A 19142-nucleotide genomic window follows, 5' to 3' on the forward strand; every position below is an offset into this window, starting at 1 on the left:
AAACAAGTGAAAACAAGATAGAAGAAGGTAGTAAAACAAATAAAACACTTGAAACCATAACTCAATAGCAATAATTTCAAGTAATCCTAATTCCAGTATTAAGCAAGATAATAATTTTAAGCATCATTCCTTAGTCAAGCAAGATTAAGGAAAATTTAGTTAGTCAAATTGTTTTTTGAAATTATAATTAAATATCCTTTGTACTACAATAATCTCTATCTTCTTTTTGCTTGCGGATCCTTTTCCACATGAAATCTAATGCTTAATAGTTGCTGTAATAATTGTCAATAATTGTATTGTTTTACCGTTTTATAGAAAAAAAGAACTAGATAATTTAATACATCTCCTTTTTAATTTTGTCCCTGACTATGGGGTGCTGAGTTCACTAAAAATTGTATTATGATCAACACAGAGATAAAACCTAAGGAGAATGTAGGAAAGCCTATTAACCTAACAGTCATGTATTTTTTTTGTTTGTTTGTTTTTTTTGGACTGTGGAAGGAAGCCGGAGTACCCAGAAAAAACCCACGCATGCTCAGGGAGAACATGCAAACTTGATTCAGAAAGCCCCCGGGCAATCAAACCTTTTTGTTGCAAGGCAGCAGTGCTACCCACTTTGCAGCCCTATCATTTTATGATATGATAGTAAAATGATATATGGTGCACTAAAATCACAGTTCGTTTTAAAGTGATGGGAGGTACATTTTTGATATACTTTGATCAAGAGAATTTCAATTTAGGTAACAGTGAAATCTAAAAAATTGATCTCGTAATATCCTAGAACTTTGACACTGAATTGACGTTTGGATTGATTATGTTCAATTAATTAACGGTAATCATGTTTAAGCAATGCCTGGATCATTTTCAAAAACAGGAAAACTATATAAAAAGGGTCAAGGTTTCTATTTATGAACTTTTGAACAACAATGAATTGTTATTAAACAATAAAGATTATTAAACTGCATTGGAATTGCTTAGACGATGAAAAGCACTAGCTGAATGCTATTACAGACAGCAGGACTTTTTCACCAGTACTAGAGGTGTTTACATTCAGCTTAAAGTAGCTTCATATTGTTGAGTAATGCTCTTACTTCATTGTAAAAAGAAGACTTTAGTCATAGCTGGAAGCACATACTTCTTGTATTGGTGTCTCATTGCTAAGCTTGCGAAATGAATCATGGCTCAAGTTTTGCACATAAACATTGTGCATATGTTCAGCTCTAGAAGAACGTTGTGTTTGTTCGGTGCAAGTAATTGCCAAACCCAAAGGGCTGTACCTAGTGTTTAAGGTGTGTATTAGTGTACTGTTGCACCTATACTGCATGCACATTCAAATCTATTTGGTTTAATGTCCAGGTTATCTGTTTGCAGCTATTCTGTAATGCCCTGAAAAGGAATAGTAACGAAAAAACCTCCCAACATTATAAATCTGGTCCCAATAATAGCCATGACCAGAACAATGACTCGGTTTGTCCCCGGGTTAAGAATTAACTGACATTATGTTCAGCCAAACTGCCTTTTTTGTTCTTTTTTTTTTTAAAGTAATTTGAATATTTTGATACAGTCTAGTTCTGTGTTGTGCTTGCAGCTGGACAAGCACAGCTGAGGAAAAATCCACAACGCTGAGGTTGAAGATAACAGATCTACTGCAAAATCCTTTCAAGACTTGAAAAAGGAGACATTCCAAGAGCTCAATTAGGCTGACAACTGCAAGAATCATCCAGGAATGCAACGCATGCAAGGTGAGAAATGTGAAATGCTGTCCTGGTCTTTCAAGAAAAAGAAAAAAAAATTAAACTACTTACAATTACAGCTTTAAAACAAAACTCAGAAAGGATATACTGTAATATGTAACAGATGCCCGGCTAGTTATTAGCGTGTTGTTATGTAGAGTTACAGTTCTGGGGTTCCTGAAACAGCAGGAGGACTTCAGGAAAGCACTGATGCATTATTAAAGATTATTAAGAGGGGATTTACATTTAAAGGAAAACTTTTCTGAGGGGGATTTTCTATTAGCTTTTTGCTATGATATGCCTATTGTTAGAGTTCTGGTTCTGTTATGTTTTTCTTTTGAGTATCCAGTTTTGCTTTGTTCCTTGTTTTCTAGTTTTAGTGGTTTAATTCTTAGTTATTATGTTCTTTGTTTTTTTCTCAATTAATGTCTTAGTCTTGGCTCTGTTGTGTTTTTCTTTTGAGTATTAATTTTTACTTTCCTCCATGTTTAATAGTCTCAGTGGTTTAATTCTTATTTTGTTGTGTTTTCTGGATATTTTCATTTTTCTAGGTTTTTTATTTGTTGCCCTCTACTGCCCTCTTGTGTTCTCCTTTTTCCCTAGCTCTTTTCCTCTCCTGCTCTGTGCCCATCTGCTCCCTGTCTGCTCATTAGCTCTCTCTTCGTTTCAGTCTCCTATAAATACTCTCTGTGTTCTGTTCTTCTTTGCTGGGTCCTCATCAAACATGCTCCAACTCCTTCTCTCTGAGCCTTCATCCTTATGATAGTTATCCCCTGATGTCTCCTTGGTTTCTGGTACGTTTTGACTAGTTTTCACGTTTTGAATTTTGGATTTTTGGACTTTGTTTTCTTTTTGGATTCCTGGTTTCCTGTTTATTTAAACTCTGTTTTCGTTTTTTGATAACCTGATTCTGTTTTCAGTAAAATCATTATTAAATCCACAAGAAATTTACCTCTGCCTCCCTGCCTCTGTTTTTGTGTCAACTAACCATACCCAAATCATGACATCTATCTGGTTTGACCAAATAATTTCTGGGATTAATATGCTTATTTATATAGCACCTTCCAGACATAAAGTGATGTTATTTACAAGAATTAAAGCAAAAACAAAAAAAGACAAAAGCAAAATAATGCTGTTATTTATTTTATGATTAAACGAAAGCTCAAAGCTTCAATCGATCGAAACTGTTTAAGTGGAAATTATTAATCTAAAAGTGAAATGTTATTCTAAATTTAAATCCAGCACTAATATCAGGTTTTACCAGCCAAACGATTATAAACTGATGACCTTTACATTTATAGCAGTATAAACAGTGATTTGAAAAGCACTGGAGAAAAAATCTCCTCACAAATTTCTTGTTGGAAAGCTTGTAACCCTAGCTTGTAATCCTAGCACGTCAGAAACGTGCCTCATTGTAACAGTGAAGTGGAAAGAACAGGACACAACTGTTAACTTTTGTTTTAAAAAAATGCCAAAGGTGTCCTTTCTAAGAAAGTTTAAACTTTTCTCAATATTAGTTTGCATAAATTAACTTATTTTACATCTATAATAAAAGAACAGAAAAACAGAGGCTCATGCTTTTTAGGAATTGGATTTTTTTTTTATTATAACAGTTTTCTTCATATGGTGAATTTAGCTACTGTATATCCAAGTGTCTAAATTGTTTTTATTTCTTTACTTCTTTTCCATTTGTACAATCATAACTAATAGAATAGTGGTATTGTGGACCTGTTGAAGAACTAAGAAAGTGCTTAGTAAATGTTTTTGTTTTCCTTTCAACGTTTCAAATGTATAATTTGTACAATAATACACGCTTACAAATAGATGCTATTCACCTTTTGGTAGCTGGTATCTATAAAGAGTCAAACTGTTGACAGCTTTTGTAAGGTGAAAATCTAACTGCAGCTTTGTGTATGATAAGTCAGGGGTGGGTTTTTCATAAGTTCTGTGAACTTCAACCTACCCTTGAATTTCAACATATTTTGCTGTGGTGGCATTTGTTGTTTGTTGTCTTTGTTTGCTACTCAAATAAACAAATAATAATAATGAATTGTAAAGTTCCTCGTTTGCATTAGTTCGTTACAAAATATTACAAAATGTTCAGCCCAGTAGGACTCAGTTGGCCTAAAGAACCTAAAGAAAATGGGTAAACAAAACACCAATATTTTAATTTTTTTTTCACATCTGGCTAATACTATGTGAAGGATGTTTTATCCTGTTCTGTATGGAAAGGATCAAACCCCTTGGGGGTCCCTGGAGGTCGAAATACAAGGGTCTATTGGCACTGACAGTTGGGGACCAATTTTTATTTTTAAAAGACCATCATCGTATATTACAGGTAAAATCTACTAGAAGACACAGCTGTGTCATAACCAGTTAATCTTCTCAAATTAAATCCACTCTGATAAAACCTCGCCTGGAGGTTCCTGAAGCATTTAAACCGCTGCACAATGTGTTTAATATGATGCATAGGAGACAACCACATAAGCCTGGAGTTTATATTCATGATATTAACATATATTTAAAAAATCATGTGGATTTTATTCTAACAGTCAATTAACAATTTAAAAATCTGGATCTCAAACTATTACTGCTTCCATCAGCCTTAAAAGGGTTAACAGTATTCACAACACTTTAAAGGACACTTGAATTGTTAAACTAGTCAAATCTATTTTTGTTTACATATTTCCACTCATATAATGCATCAATTCTACAGTATATTGCATATGCATGACAGTATATAGGCATCTCAAATCACAAATATAGTATAAAACTTGCATATATTCTTGAAATGTTTCTACCTCTATGCTTACTAACCTGTGGTTTGCAGAGGCAGCCATTGGAACAGCTACTGGATCCCTGCCTGTGGCCTCCTGCAAACAGGGGGAATACTGTGTGAACACCCAGTTTGTTCCCTGCAGAGGCTCTCAGCCTTCTGTATGTTCTCACAGTTCAGAGGAAATCTCACAACAACTCAGACAAAGTAGAGGTGCTGACCACTCCCAACAGTGCAAGGAAATCCCCTGGGTCCTATGCTCCTCGGCTACAAACAGCAGCACTGCTCTTGGTTTGTCTGGGCTGCCTGAGAGTTTCAGTCTGATTCAATCACATAGAAAGGAAACATGACACTTAACCTGAATTTCTTGCTGTAAGAATTTAAAAGGAAAAGTACTAAACTACCTAATCAAGAAGTTGTGTTTTTTGTTGTTGCTATTTTCTACTAAAAGTTTTGCATTTGCTGTGGAGAAGTTGCAAGCAAGTGAATTAGAAAATAGATCAATCTGAGTGCAAATCAGGCAGGCAGTTCTCAGGCAATCATCCAAGTAAGAGAGAAAAAAAGAATGCTCATATTAACAGCTGGTAAGCAGAGGGATCACGCAGCTATGATTGGGAAGTGAGGAGTGCTGGAGTTCTGCTAAATCAAAGTGGGACGGGTTGGAGGAGTGATTCTTAGCAAAGAAATTCGGTATGGGGGCTCAGTACCTCACCCCGGCCTTGACGCTGCTTCTTCTGGGAAAGAGTCCTCTCCAGGCCCTGAATCTCCGAGTCCAGCTCTGCTTCTAACTGGTTCAGCTCAGACTGCAGACTGGCCTGAGCCCCAGCAATTACAGTGTTGGAATGCAAGAATAAAATTCTACCACAAAGCCTGATATTTGGAGCTTGTCATTTCCTCTCTAAGCTTAAAAAAATCAAATATTTTTAGCATGAAATAGAAAAAAGCAACATTTTGTTTGTCTTGTAGATGCTCACCTCAATTGAAGGAGATTTTGGTTTCTCAGCCTGTCTCTTCTGGGACAAATGAACCTAGGGAAGAAATAAAAACCACACAGCAGTCGGTTTAGGCCTCAGATTGGAAATCAACTCGCTCATAAAAAAATACCACATTATGGTGTACCATAAGCAGTTTTTACTGGAATATAACCCTAAATAACAGCTCTTTAAAAATCAAATTAAAGTAGAATAAATTATGTTTAAGTCATAAACCCTATGAACCTGTATTTAATCTAAAATTGGTATAAAATATATTGGGACAAGGCACTGAACCTTAAGTTGCTCAGCTTGCACATGTGTATCAGTGCATGATAAACACATATCTGTGCTTTTGTGAGTGCTACTGGGAGAATGTGGCTCTAGTGTAAAGCCCTTTGATTGGTGGAAAATACTAGAAGAGCAACATACAAATGGAGTATACTATTTTGTAATCTGTTCAATCAAAATTTTGTAACCACTGATGAAAATTATATAATTCTGACCATATTCTTCTCAGATATTCACAGCTTATTTAAATTAGCTTAATTGCTTTCTGACTTGGGTTTTTTTTTATTTAGTTTTTTTTTGCCAAAGCAATTTTTTTTTCTCAAATAACATGCCCACAAAACAAGAGTGGTGCAGGATAAAAGTTTTCATTTTATTAAAAAAAAAAAATGATAGAATTAAAATAATTGTGTATTAAATTTTGGATTCGTAAATCCAAATAAAAAATAAAAAAATTCAGGTTATAATGCCAACATTGACATTAAGGAATTCTACAGCAAATGAAATTAAAGATTAAAGCTACATGAAATGGAGATCAGGAGTTGCAAGATAGTGGTAGCTGCATAATAGAGCTGAAATAACTCAGAATTACATTACTTATATTAAAGCCAGGAAGAAAAAAAAGCCCCACATACTGTACAGTAGTTGACTATTTTCTTCCAAACAGGTTAATGCTGCTAATGCTAACTGAAGTTTGCATTAGCAGACTTTGTAACCGCCTGGCAAATAATACAAAAAAAGAGTGGGTGAACATGAGTGTGCCACCGACTGGCTGGGAGGAGTTCAACTTGTAGCTATCACCTTTAAGGAGTTGTCTGTAGAGCAGGAATCTCCAACGCTTTCCAGGCCAAGGACCCCCAAACTGATGCCCAGATGGAGTGGGGACCCCCTAATTATTTATATTGTATGAAATTGTATTTCAATTCCTGGTAATTGCTGGTCCTATAGTCCCTCTATTACAAATGGAGTAATATAACGAAAGTGATTTCTCCGTGGGATTATTAAAGCATTTCTGATTCTGATTCCTCGTTGATGGGACAGGTGTTGTGAATGAATTTAACCTGTTTAGATGTATGGAAAGGATCAAACCCCTTGGTGGTCCCTGGGGGTCGAAATACAACAGTCTATTAGCGGTGCCCAGCTTAAAAGAGCTCCTGTTGGTCGCTGAATGTGTGCGTTAATGACCGAAGGACATCTTCTGCCTCCATTTATCTGTTTACTACAGTGTGTTGAATTCATGTTAATGTGTTTAAAGACATTTCAATAAGTGAAAAAAATTACAGGGGGGAATATAAAAAAAAGTCTAATCAACCAATTCTTTTGTGACCATCATGCAGTACCTCCGTGGACCCCCTTGGGGTTTGCGGACCCCCTGTTGAAGACCTCCAGTTTAGAAGAACATTGTATTGCATGTTTTTAACTTTCAGTTAGATTTTATAGGAAACTGCTTCATTAAATTTTCGAGAACAGCCCAAAAATACAACAACCTGAAGGCCTCTGCATAGTAACAGTTTTTATCCACTATGAAGCAAGTTTAACATTAATGACAACTGAGAGGGTTCTAACAAAAAAAATAAATAAAAATGTTTTCCTCCAGGATCCTGCGGTGGGACAGTCTCCATGCCAGCTGTCGACAAAATGAGAGGAATAATATTGTGGTAGGATTGCCTTTCATTTCTTATACTGCATCTCAAATCAGCTAATTTGAAGCCTCAATTTGGTTTTCAGCATTAAAATGACTTCAAGCACACAGATTTGCTTAGGAATCTAAAACCAGCCAGCATTAAGCTCCTTGAGATGCCTCCGTATGAGTTATACTCAAAAGATGTAATTTTGATTAAAAGCCTGGTCTTTGCTGCGAACATCCAACCAAAAATATTATATTCTTTACAATTTATGATAGGAGGAGTGGTCAGTTATACAACCAGATGCCAGAAGTTGCTTTATGGCTACTAGAGGCATTCGTTTTATGCCTGCCAAAGGATATTTATCCACATATTAATGGGGGTGAGTTTATATATTTGACATTGAAAAAAAAATAAATAAATAAATATATGAACCTGATTCCAGTGCCAAACATCATGTTGAAAAGAATCATAAAGAAAAGTTCAGCGTTTTTAAAGGAACTGCAAATATCCAATTTTCTAAAGCAAAAACATATTTCAAGGGAGCTGTGTGTGTGTGTGTGTGTGTGTGTGTGTGTGTGTGTGTGTTTGTGTGTGTGTGTGTGTGTGTGTGTGTGTGTGTGTGTGTGTGTGTGTGTGTGTGTGTGTGTGTGTGTGTGTGTGTGTGTGTGTATTGCCTTAGGCCTTAAGCCAATTTGGCGCAATATGTCTGGACAACAAATAAATTCAGCCACTCATCATAACCATCTTAACACAATAATAAAAAGGACAAATTCCAGCATGCAGAGATCAAAGTCTTATATTTAAAGAGTACCAGAGCATAGTTTTGGGATCCAAGGAATAAACCAACTCATATTTCCTTTTTTACAACCTCAACAATATTTCCTATACTCCCTTTCTCAACAAAGACTTTACACTTTTATATTCTAGTTCTATCCCATTACTATAAAAGGCACTGTAGCTGAGGACCACAAACTGCTTATTCCCTTTTTGTAAAACCTTGGCTGAATCCATCTCTCTGAATACCAGACCTACTGGAGTCTTCCTGTCCACTGTGTCACACTAAAGCAGCACAACACCTGATATGGTCTGTGAGCTGTTTTATTTCCAGAATGTAGACCATAAATACAAAATGAAGTAAGTCCCCCTGCTGTGAGCAGTTTTGTACTAGAACGCATTAACACCTTAATGCAAATCAAAAGACCAATCAGTTTCCAGGGGAGTAGAAACAAAGATTTCTTGTCTTCAGAGTTCTGCAGCTCCATGCATAAAAGAAATGGCCCAGAAAAAGAAGTAGTGGATTACAGCGAACTAACTCTGTGACAATATCAGGATATTACAATCTGCATAAACTGATAATAAGCATAGATTCTACATTTTCTTTTCTGAAATTATGTTTAACTTGATTGAATCCAATAACTAAAAGAACTGGGCTCATTTTGCAGTAAGAAATCATCCGAACACAGATAAAGCTGAGAATTTACAGGCAGCATTGCGTGAGAAGATGTAATCTGAGGAGTTAGACTATAATCCTTCAAGAAAAGGTGAACGATTTGTTCATGAGCTCCTCACTTCGAAAACAGACTGTAAAGAATTAGTGAGAACATCTCCAAACATGACCCTGGATCCATATAAAGACATGGGAAATATGAGCTGGTATCAGAGCTTTATCAGAGTCTATATTTAAAACGTGACAGTGTGGGAGGCCCGTACCTGGCTGTTACTCACTGAAGTGGAGCTCCTTTCAGGCTCAAAGTCAAATATGCTCCTGGGTTGATGGTGTTGCTTTCCAGGGTCTGACAGCTTATCTACATCCTCGGTCCTAAAACGTAACACCCCAACAGACACAAAAACACACACAGACACACCACAGGAACACATAGACAACAGCTTAGATGTGGCTTCATTGTGAGTGCCTGTAACAACAAATCCAAACTTGTCTTCCAAATTTTTCCTGCACAGGATTTGGCACTAATTTTTAGTTGGCATCCGCAGAAGCAGTCAGCTGGGGTGTGCATCACGTAAAAGAAGAGTCAACATTGGTAAGAGTTATTCTTGGATTATTACGCTAAAAGAAAGTCAACACATTCCAGAAAAGTTAAAAAACAATTTGCTTGACTTTATTTCCAAGTTTGAAGATGTTTCGTTTCTTATCCAGGAAGCTTTTTTAAATTCAAATGTCAGTTTGAGTTTGAGGGTTTATAGAGTGGACCCAAAAAAACTTGTTTTGGCTTAGAAAACATGCAAACTGAACCGGATGAACAGTTCCGCCCCTTTGAAATGAGGGTCGTTTGGTTTCTTAGTTAGCCTGTAATACCCGATACCGTCACTGTTTCTGAAAGGGGTTATCATTAAAGGGAATTGCTGGCCTGGCTAAACAGGTGAGGTGTTCTGTCCCCCTGCAAGGAGGGGGTTGCGATGATAGGGGGAAGGAATCAACTGAATCAACTTAGTTTATTCCTTCCGGCTATCACTATGACCTGGATGACTGAAAATCTTCAGCAGCACAAAGTCAACACAGTAGCTAATTTAAAAACAAGAAAAACTGTGTAAATTATTTGTTTGCTCTATGTGCCTATCCATGCTGGATATTGACTACTCAAGCAAAAGTCTTTTGACTGATATCTAAAAAACATGTAAATCCTAGAAGTGTCTCATACTAGATTCTGATTGGTTTAACTCTCCACAGTTAGATCAGCAATGTCTTTCACTCCTCACAAAGGGCTCCTCTGAGAAAAGCATCCTTGGGCACATTTTATGGTAGATTTGAGTTAGTTTAGGTGTCGTTTTTTCCTCTTCATGCCTCATAACTTATGATTCAAGGTTGAGAATAAAATTAGAACCACGTTGTGTTTATTATGCAATTGAATTAAATAGCTTTTCTTTTTTTTTACTTTGGTTGCAAGTCCAAAGCACAAAAAGGGTCTTTGCTGCATATAAAATGCTAATGATGTGTGATGGAGGCTTACAGGTGAATTTTTACATATGGATTATATCTCTTCCGCATTTTTTTCTAGTTATTTTCTACCCTTAAAGGATTTATAATCCAAAGCTGCAATAACAAACATCATCATAGAAATTTACAGATAAACTTTTCGCTTATCGATCCAAGCCACAGGTAAAGGCACAGAGCTCATTCTAAATTTTTATCTTAATTTCTCATTTAAGCTTGCAGGGCTTAAAGGTAGATTAAAAATCTAGACATTAATCTCCTCTGCAACACACTCATGCTAATTCTGGAAGGATCTCAAATCCCTCCCAGGCCAGAGGAGATATATGTCGTCCCTTCCATCAAGTTCTGGGTCCACCCAGAGGAGGATGTCTGTAAAAAGTCCAAAAAGGAGTTGCCTGGTTGAGATCCTGATTAAATGCCTGAACTATCTCAAGAAATTTCTGTTCATGTGAATAAGCTGTTCTGAGCTCTACTCTGGATGATGGATCTCCTCAAAGTAACTCTACTTTGGCTTTTACTCAGAATGAAGCATCCGCTGAGCTTTTCAATAGAGTCTGACATGAACCCGGTGGAGCAAGACTGAAAACAGCATGACGGCAGCATGCACTACTCATCTTTCAGCACTGAAAAAACTGTTTTCTATACGAGAGACTAAAAGCAACATTTTACTTGCAAAGCTGTAGATGTTTTCTTGTGCTTCAACCAACAATAAAGCTAAACTTGCAAATGTGAGACAGAGAGAAGGTGAAGAAACAATTTAGGGAAAATTAACATGAGATGCTTTGATCCAGAGAAAACACTGGAGTTTTGAAAGAAATCCGTTTTTAAATTAAGCGAAAACAAACTGCAGGGACATGCACACACATTAATGTTAAAACTTGTGCAGCATACAGTGTGCAAAACACAAACATTACTTTCAATAGACAACATAAAAAAAGGCTAATAAAGCAAAACTGCAGGAAGTTGAAAGTATAAACAGAACTTATATTTGTTTTCTGATATAGATTTCATTATCAGGATATAAGTATGAAGTTGTGTCTCTAAAATTGACACCAGAAAGTCTGTGACCCTTTCTTCCAACAGTAGAAGTCACACCTAATGTTTGGTCCCGGGTTTCCTAACCTAAACCTTTTAGATGAGCCTCCTCTTTAACACAATTGAAACAAATATTTAGGATATTTAACGGGATTTTGGATAACCTGACTGTTGATATCAAGGTGTGGAACCTTGATGGACATAATTAAGGAATACTTTTTCTAGGTTTTCTTTATTATGTGTATCTTGTTACATTTCTTGCATTTAAAGTTTTCATGGATTTCTTACTAGTAGCTTCATTTTTTTAATTATTATTATTATTTGGTTTTCCTTTTTCTGCTGTTTCTTTCTGATATCAGGTCTCCTTTAGGTGTCCAGTCTTTCTTATATCCCTCTGAGCTCTGTTAGCACACAGTTCCTGTTCTGCCTTCCATCTCCTTTCGTCTTTGTTCTCTGATTGCTCTCAGCTGTTTATACCGTAGTTAGCTCATTAGTCTCATCTGTTCTTTGTCCCACTCATTAATCCCAAACTACAATATAGGTACAGGTATTATACTAAAGAATCCATATCAATTAAAGAAATATTCTCAAAATATCAAACTTTTTCTGTAAAATATGTTCCTTTCTTTTGTTTGCTTTGGACCAAACCTGTACAGCCTTTTTAGAAATAAAGATGTGAAATGAGTGACAGCCTTTCTCATAGTGCTGCTTTTCAGCCTGTCTCTTGAACTCACCAATCTGGCAGGGATCCATAAGGCGTTAGTCTGAAGAGGCCGTCGTCTTCTTGGAGGATTTTATCTCTTTCTGCAGAGAACTGGAGGCCTGTGGATTTGTGAATCACACAAAAAATCCTAAAGCAACCACTGATTGCACACAATGTTGACACACATTATAAAGGATTAACTCACCTTCTGAGGACCACCGCTCTGAATCCTCCAGCTCTGGTTAAAGGAAAAGAGAGAGATTCATTTGAAACTTTTCACAAAAGTAAAATGTAACAGAATAGGACAGATGTAATAGGTCAACATGATAAATAAAGCAAAATGTAAAATTGTGTGCAAATTCTCCATTTGCAAAACCTTACATGACTGATTTTATTAATCTTTGTAAGACATTTAGCATTTACTGTTTTTGATAAATGTATGTTGCCACAGCAACACTTAATAAGCTGAAAACAAACAAGAAAGATCTCTTCAAAACCTAAACATCCAAATTCCTGCAGGAGTTGCAGCAGGAAAAAAAAATGTTTTTCACAGCACATGAAAAAGACAAATGACTAAGATTTGGGAGGAGCTGAGAAAATTAGCCGGATTACTGTCAGAACTCATGAACAGAAACTTACAGAGACCTTAAAAGCCTTTTATTTTTACCACAGTGATAATTAGTTTTCCTGCTAACCTCCTCAGAATCTGACATATTGACACAGTGGAATTTACTCTGTATTTGCCACAGTAAAAAATAAAGGAGAGAAAGAGTTTCTTACCCTCTGGTCTCTTGTGGATCTGTCTGAACATGCTTTTGTACCAGTCCCTGGGCTTGTTCACGCTCTGGTGCATTCAGGGAGGAGCAGTGAAAGGAAATTAACCTGATGAATTTGTTGGATCATGTTATTTTTAACTAAAAAATTCTGGTAATTTATATTTTACCGATCTAGAGGCGATGGGCATTCCACTCTCATCGACTGGACCTATGCCTGAGAACTTAATAAGCCTCCCCTCATTATTTGGATCCGAAGTAGAAGAGCCCTGGACTCCATTGGAAAGTTCACCTGAACAATGGACGTAAAGAAATTTATACAATTCTGCTGGTTTCCTTTTTTTGGCTGTTTCAGTTTGACAAATGAAAACTTAATAAAATCAAATAAAACAATTATTTTATTGGATCAATAAGCACTGCGTGTCTTTTAATCACAGCTGTAGTTGTGGGTCTTTCAAAACAATTTCTCTTTCTTGATATTTGTAAAACTTCCATGGTTAGAGATTGCCATAGATTATATCTATTCAATTAGATTATACATATATATATATATATATATATATATATATATATATATATATATATATATATATATATATATATATATATATATATATATATATATATATATTCTCTGAATATTATTTCCATATAACTTTTGATAACTTGTATTGCAAAACTATATGGTGAGGTATTGACTGGAAACTTAAAATATTTACCTGGCGACTGGGAAGGTCCATAGTATGATCCAAATCTCAGAGTCGTTGGACCCCCTCCATTTACCTCTGACCCCTCGAATAAACACAAATATGAAAATAAGCCTTGGATTCTATATAAAAGTTTTATTTGTTTAAGATATATAAAAAAAACTGTTCATATGGATGCATATCATGGATGCAGCAATATGAAATTGAGATGTTTTAAGGATTTATACTCATCTTTAAACATGGCTGACACTATTTTTGCATGTCTATAAATTGTGCAGTGCAGTACATCTTTTTTTCCACAGGGAGGAGCCCTTGTTCAAATAATTCATTTAGTAAAAATGTAAATCCCTTTATTGTTCCTCAATGGGGAAATTCATTCTCTGCATTTGACCCATATCCTTAGGGAGCAGTGGGCTGCCATTGTATGGCGCCCAGGGAGCTGTGTGAGGTTAAGGGTCTGGCTCAGGGACCTAGAGTGGGGATCAAACTGGGTACTTGCAACCTTCTCAGAGCACAAGCACACTGCTTTAACCTCTAGGCCAACACTCACTCATTAATTATCAGTACAACCATCACATTAGGCTGCAGGCTGTAACATACCTTGACAACTCCAGATGTTGGGCCTGTGGAGCGAAACGGGTTCAGCGGAGGCGTATTGAGTCCAGGGGAGATGACCACCACATGTTCTGGAGAAGTCAGTATGTGCTGGCTTGAAGGAAACTCAGGCTCCCCAAAAAGATGATTCTGGGAGCCATTTGGATGGCCCGTTACTTCCGCACTTTGCTGCACACAGAGGAAATAAGAAAAATATGGATGAATAAAAACAATGCATGAACTTTGCTCCGTTGTGTCTTCCTGTGGGCTCTGGTTAAATAATGCTCTGAGAAAAGGTCATGTGAACTTGTTAGAGGCCCCGCTACTCTCAAGAGAATAACTGTTCTCTTTGGGGGGAGCCTGAAATGAAAAGACCCTCTAATTTATTTAAAGAAACAGCAATGGGAAGTGGTGTTTCAACTTTTCTTGTTTATAATTTCTCTCACAAGAGCTGCAGACAATTCTTACTCGAAGTGTAGAGTTGGTGGAGGGAACTAAAACAGGAGTCAGAATCAGAGGAGCTGGGGTCCACGATAACTGGAGGAGGATGAAAACATCAACCTCTAAGTCCTTGGTGATCCCAGACCTGTTTGGTCAGCAAATGATTGAGAGTCTAAGCCCACAATTGAAACATTCCCATTTTGAATGGAGTGTTTTCATCTTGTCTTTGTGGTTGTCAGGGGTCATGGGTAAATACCAGTCTCTTAGTAACAGCCCCACTAATACACAAAAGATATGCTGCTGTGGTGACTCAGACTGTACTGACAATAATCTTGTTGTTTTTTTCTTTTTAGCTGACTTGATTTTTTAAATGTAAGTCAAACAGTTGGTTGATGATGTTATCAGGGTATCTTAATCTGAATGGGATAGTCCCTGACTGTTACCAATCCCTGTTATCAGTCCACTCAAAGTCTGTGGTTTGGTGTTAGCTTCACCCGCAGTAAGTCATGTGACAGTACATTGTCACAGCTGTGACGTTTTGTGTGCATGGCTGAAAAAAACTGCAATATCATACATTATTTGGTCTGCCCTAAAGAATCTGGAGTTTGCAACCATTTACATTGATAATGACTTTTAAACTCCTGCAGCTTCATCAGTGCATCATGCAATTTGCTCTGCAGCAGAGAGAACCGCTGAAACACCGCTTATCAAATACATACAAATCAGGGCTCTGAGTTTATGAACCACAACAACTTTGTCTCCAAGTTTTCTTCACACATGATTACTTATTATTAGCCTAATCATGAACAGTTCATATCAACCTAGAGCAAACATGCTAATTTTAGCCTAGCACTTTAGGTAACTGCTCCACAAGACAACATGATAAACTGCTGCAAGATGAGAGGATAATTTTAATGGAAAGCTCTGTGTTCTGTGACCTAATTAGACTAAAATGCTCAGGAAAACATTATGGCTGCTACTATTAGGCTTTAAAAAGCACATAGAGGAATAATAATAATAATCCTAACTTATTGAAGTTTGCAGCTGTATGTTCAATAATGACAATAAAAAATTATTTAAAAAAATGCTATGATTGATGCACAATTTAGTAGTCATGTTGTGTTTATCCTGCAGAAACACCAGTTGGGACTAAATCTGTTGATGCCAAGGAAAATACAGCAGATCAGGGTCCTGGACATAAGTGGTGAGTGATGTAAGTGGTATTGGTTTTTTAGGTGGGTCACATGCTGTTGCTTTAAGTCTCATTGGAAAGAAAGCTGAATGAGACACAAATGAAATAATGTCAATGTATCTGTAATGTGGTGGAAATACAATATCAATTGTGTTTCTGTATGAGCTAAGGTGGCGTTCTCATGTTTTCTTCTGTGAATGGGGAGGTGTGCTATGTGTCAAACTGCACTGGATTTTATCCAACCCCTAAATCTAAAATAATTTATTGCATTTTGATTGGCTGTTGGTGCAACAAAAGGAGGGCTTACCCAGGGAGCCTGACTCTGGAATCTCTACAGATAATATAAATATAGAGTGTGCAATTCTAGTTAAATTAAACATATTCTTGTAGCACATCATAGCCCATACCCATAACTGGTACAAAGTATTCCATTAAACTTAAAGATACATTACCTGAGTCTGCATATGATCAGCTATGGTTCCTCTGTAGCAGAGATCAATGTTTCGCTCCCAGCATGGAGTTTCTGAAAAGACACATGATGAATATTTAACTTCAACTTCAACTTTCCTTGTACACCTATTAAAGAAATATGAAAGACTTTAATCTCATGATTTACTTTTTGTGTGTGTGATTGTGTTTGTGTCTGTTGATCTTTTGAAGAGCAAGCTATGCTGACACAGTTGCAAATAGAGGACGTTTTTATACGCAGAGGGATTAAGGAGTAATTTCCACTTTAAGATATAATGCAAAATAAGTCAGTAAGAGCTCCATAGTTGTCAGGTCTTTATGAAAAATGCTGTTTTCTCTGTAAATGTATCACAAAGTCAGACAGGTTAATCCGAGTTAATGAATGTATTTAAATCCCAAATATACTGTAATATTTTAGATAATTTTTAAATAATTACATTATCTGGCATGACGTGGTAGAAAAATGCATAGAAAATCATTATCTTATTTAAGTTAAACCGTTTAAAAAGCTTGAAAAGAAAACATTTGTGTGATGTTTTGTTTAACTGATACACTTTGCATAAAGTAAGTGAAGACAACTTTTCTAGGTGATTTTTTTACTATCATGAAATGATCCATGTTAATAGAAGGCTGTCTGAATGTTTTAAGACTTTATCTTATTTTATGTGTCTTTCAACCCAAGTGATCAAAATTCATGAGTAATGAACCTGGGCCTCTCTGTTGTAACTCTGCTATTTTCTCTCAGGCAAACTTGACAATTGTTCCATTATCCCATCCAGCCATTATCACAGCGAGGGAAAGTCAACGTCACCCACATTTCCCTGCAACCAGGGGAAAAAAAACCACCCAAAACAAAAGGAGTGACTCACATGAGTAAAACAATTCTGTAATGAGGCAGGATAATGAAGAACGATTATTGAAAGTTATGTGCTGTATCAGTTAGGGCAGCTATTTCAACATGAAAGGCACATAGATAGTGAGGGGGAAGCTCTTTATACCTCTGAGGGACGCAGGCAGCCAAATAATGCATGATGAATTTGCAGGCATGGAATCTACAGCTTCTATGAGTGAACGGTGCCAGGTTATTTAAAATCAGACAACCTGTATTGTTGTCAAACCCTATGTTACCACAGCGACAAAGTTTTTGACAATAACTGAGATCAGGTATTGCAGCAGGGGCTTCATTTTGAGATTTGTTTTCTTTTCTTGAAAAAAAAAAAAAAAAAAGCAATTCCCTGAAAGCTACAGCTTTCCAACTTGGCGTCAAAGTGCAGAATAAGTGTTGGCGAGACTAGTACGGCCTGAAAGCTGCCTGACATAGTTTGCACTAATGTGTTTTCCATGTGGCATTTGCAGCAGAGTATCAGAGAGTTTACCATAAATCATTCAAATGAGAAACTTTTGGTCTGCCAGTTTAGCTCATACAACTACTGAGTCAACATCCAGTTTGTTAAGAGAAGAGGAAGACAGGAAGACAGGCGGACTAGGAGACTGTAATAACAACAACATCATGAATGCTTAGGCATGCTAACTGATTCATCATCCTCAATAGAAGTTGCTGGATTATTCATCCAACCGTGCAAACAACATAGTTACAAATAATGACTTAAGATTATGCCAGCATGTTTTTACATGCTGCTCTTGTTTTTCCACGACCTCCTCTATAATGGCATCCTGATATTTGTAAAAATCTGTTTACGGAGGACAAATGACAGGATGAGTCATTTTTAAAGTTATTTCATCAGAAACCGGAACACAGATTCTTTACCATGCATTCCAATGAGAAACTTCTCTGCCTTACAGAAGCTGTACTTACTGAAGATATACAGTACACCCTTTAAAGTTTTTCTCATCTTGTTGTGTAACTAAACCACAGTTGGTGTTTTGTTTTTTGTTTTTTTATTATTATTCTATATAAGAAACTCAATTGTAAATAAATGAAAAAAGATTAATGGTTTTCAAAAATTCTGACAAATATTCTATAATCCTTCCTGTTTTTGTGTACTGCAGATTCTTATTCTTATCAAAGTATCTCAACTCTCAGTCCCTCCTAACGACAACTTTCAAATCCTTGCCACAGATTCTATATTTTACTCTGACTAGGCCATTCTAGCTCCATTTTAATATAGCTCAGGCTTTATGTGTCACAATGCAGGATGGAAGGACCCAGTATTCAAGGCGAGACACAGTGGAATAACTCAAAGGGTTTATTTGAAAACGAGCGGGCTGTGGATCCGCGGCTAGGCCGTCTATCACTGAAGCTCTGGTCTAACAGTTCAGTCCATCCCAGAGAATGAGGTAGAATCCAGCTGGATAGCTGCCAACTAAATGCGGTGGGCACCACCAAGGGTGTCCCTGATGCTGCAGTCCTGGAGGACAAGCAGGAGTCCGAGCAAGGTCGGGGAAACAGATCAGAACAGGAAGGCTCAGAGGTCACTGAGTCAGAATCCTGGTCAGGATTACAAATCAGAATAAGAACAGGCTGGTTCAGGGTTCCAGGAGTCCACAGACAGCTCAGGGCAAACGTTCAGATGGGAGCAGGAAGGCTCAGTGTTTAAGAGGCAGAACAGGTCAGGATCAGGTACTCAGAAACACTATGGTAAGGTAGAAACCACTCTCTCCACTGAGATCAGACAGGAACAGACACGCTCAGTGGATTATAGGCAGATCAGGTCAGGATTAGAAAATTAGAGACACTACGGTACGCTAAAAACCCTCTCTCCACTGGCCCCTGAGAATGAGAACAGGATAATCTGGCCATGAAATCTGGATGCAAGTACATTAAATAGAGGCAGGAGCAGGTGGATTAGATGACTGATAATGAGCAACCAGGCAGAGTAGATAGGTGAATGGAATGAGCAATTAGGCCAGCCAGAACCAAGA

General features: G+C 37.0%; 1 protein-coding gene and 1 long non-coding RNA gene across 5 annotated transcripts in view; one reads left to right on the top strand and one right to left on the bottom strand.

The window, feature by feature from the left end:
- The window catches only part of sorbs3 (sorbin and SH3 domain containing 3), a 44156-nt gene that overhangs the window by 10611 nt on the left and 14403 nt on the right, over positions 1-19142 (bottom strand). For all 4 annotated transcript variants that reach the window (XM_038285722.1, XM_038285721.1, XM_038285723.1 and 1 more), the window contains exons 2-12: positions 16244-16314; positions 14165-14347; positions 13577-13649; positions 13028-13149; positions 12865-12928; positions 12290-12322; positions 12116-12203; positions 9107-9215; positions 5484-5537; positions 5217-5324; positions 4551-4606 (exon numbers count right to left, since the gene is read on the bottom strand). In XM_038285722.1, coding sequence (XP_038141650.1) covers positions 4551-4606; positions 5217-5324; positions 5484-5537; positions 9107-9215; positions 12116-12203; positions 12290-12322; positions 12865-12928; positions 13028-13149; positions 13577-13649; positions 14165-14347; positions 16244-16255 — 902 coding nt within the window. In that variant the 5' untranslated portion in view covers positions 16256-16314. The remainder of the gene's footprint in view (positions 1-4550; positions 4607-5216; positions 5325-5483; positions 5538-9106; positions 9216-12115; positions 12204-12289; positions 12323-12864; positions 12929-13027; positions 13150-13576; positions 13650-14164; positions 14348-16243; positions 16315-19142) is intronic.
- LOC119783956 overlaps positions 1607-19142 on the top strand; it is a 30185-nt gene continuing 12649 nt past the window's right edge. Inside the window, exons 1-3 of the long non-coding RNA XR_005280881.1 lie at positions 1607-1742; positions 7366-7426; positions 15734-15803. This is a non-coding gene — a long non-coding RNA (uncharacterized LOC119783956). The remainder of the gene's footprint in view (positions 1743-7365; positions 7427-15733; positions 15804-19142) is intronic.

Source organism: Cyprinodon tularosa, unplaced genomic scaffold (assembly GCF_016077235.1).
Source record: "Cyprinodon tularosa strain WSP-4 unplaced genomic scaffold, ASM1607723v1 ctg214, whole genome shotgun sequence".
Lineage (NCBI taxonomy): Eukaryota > Metazoa > Chordata > Actinopteri > Cyprinodontiformes > Cyprinodontidae > Cyprinodon > Cyprinodon tularosa.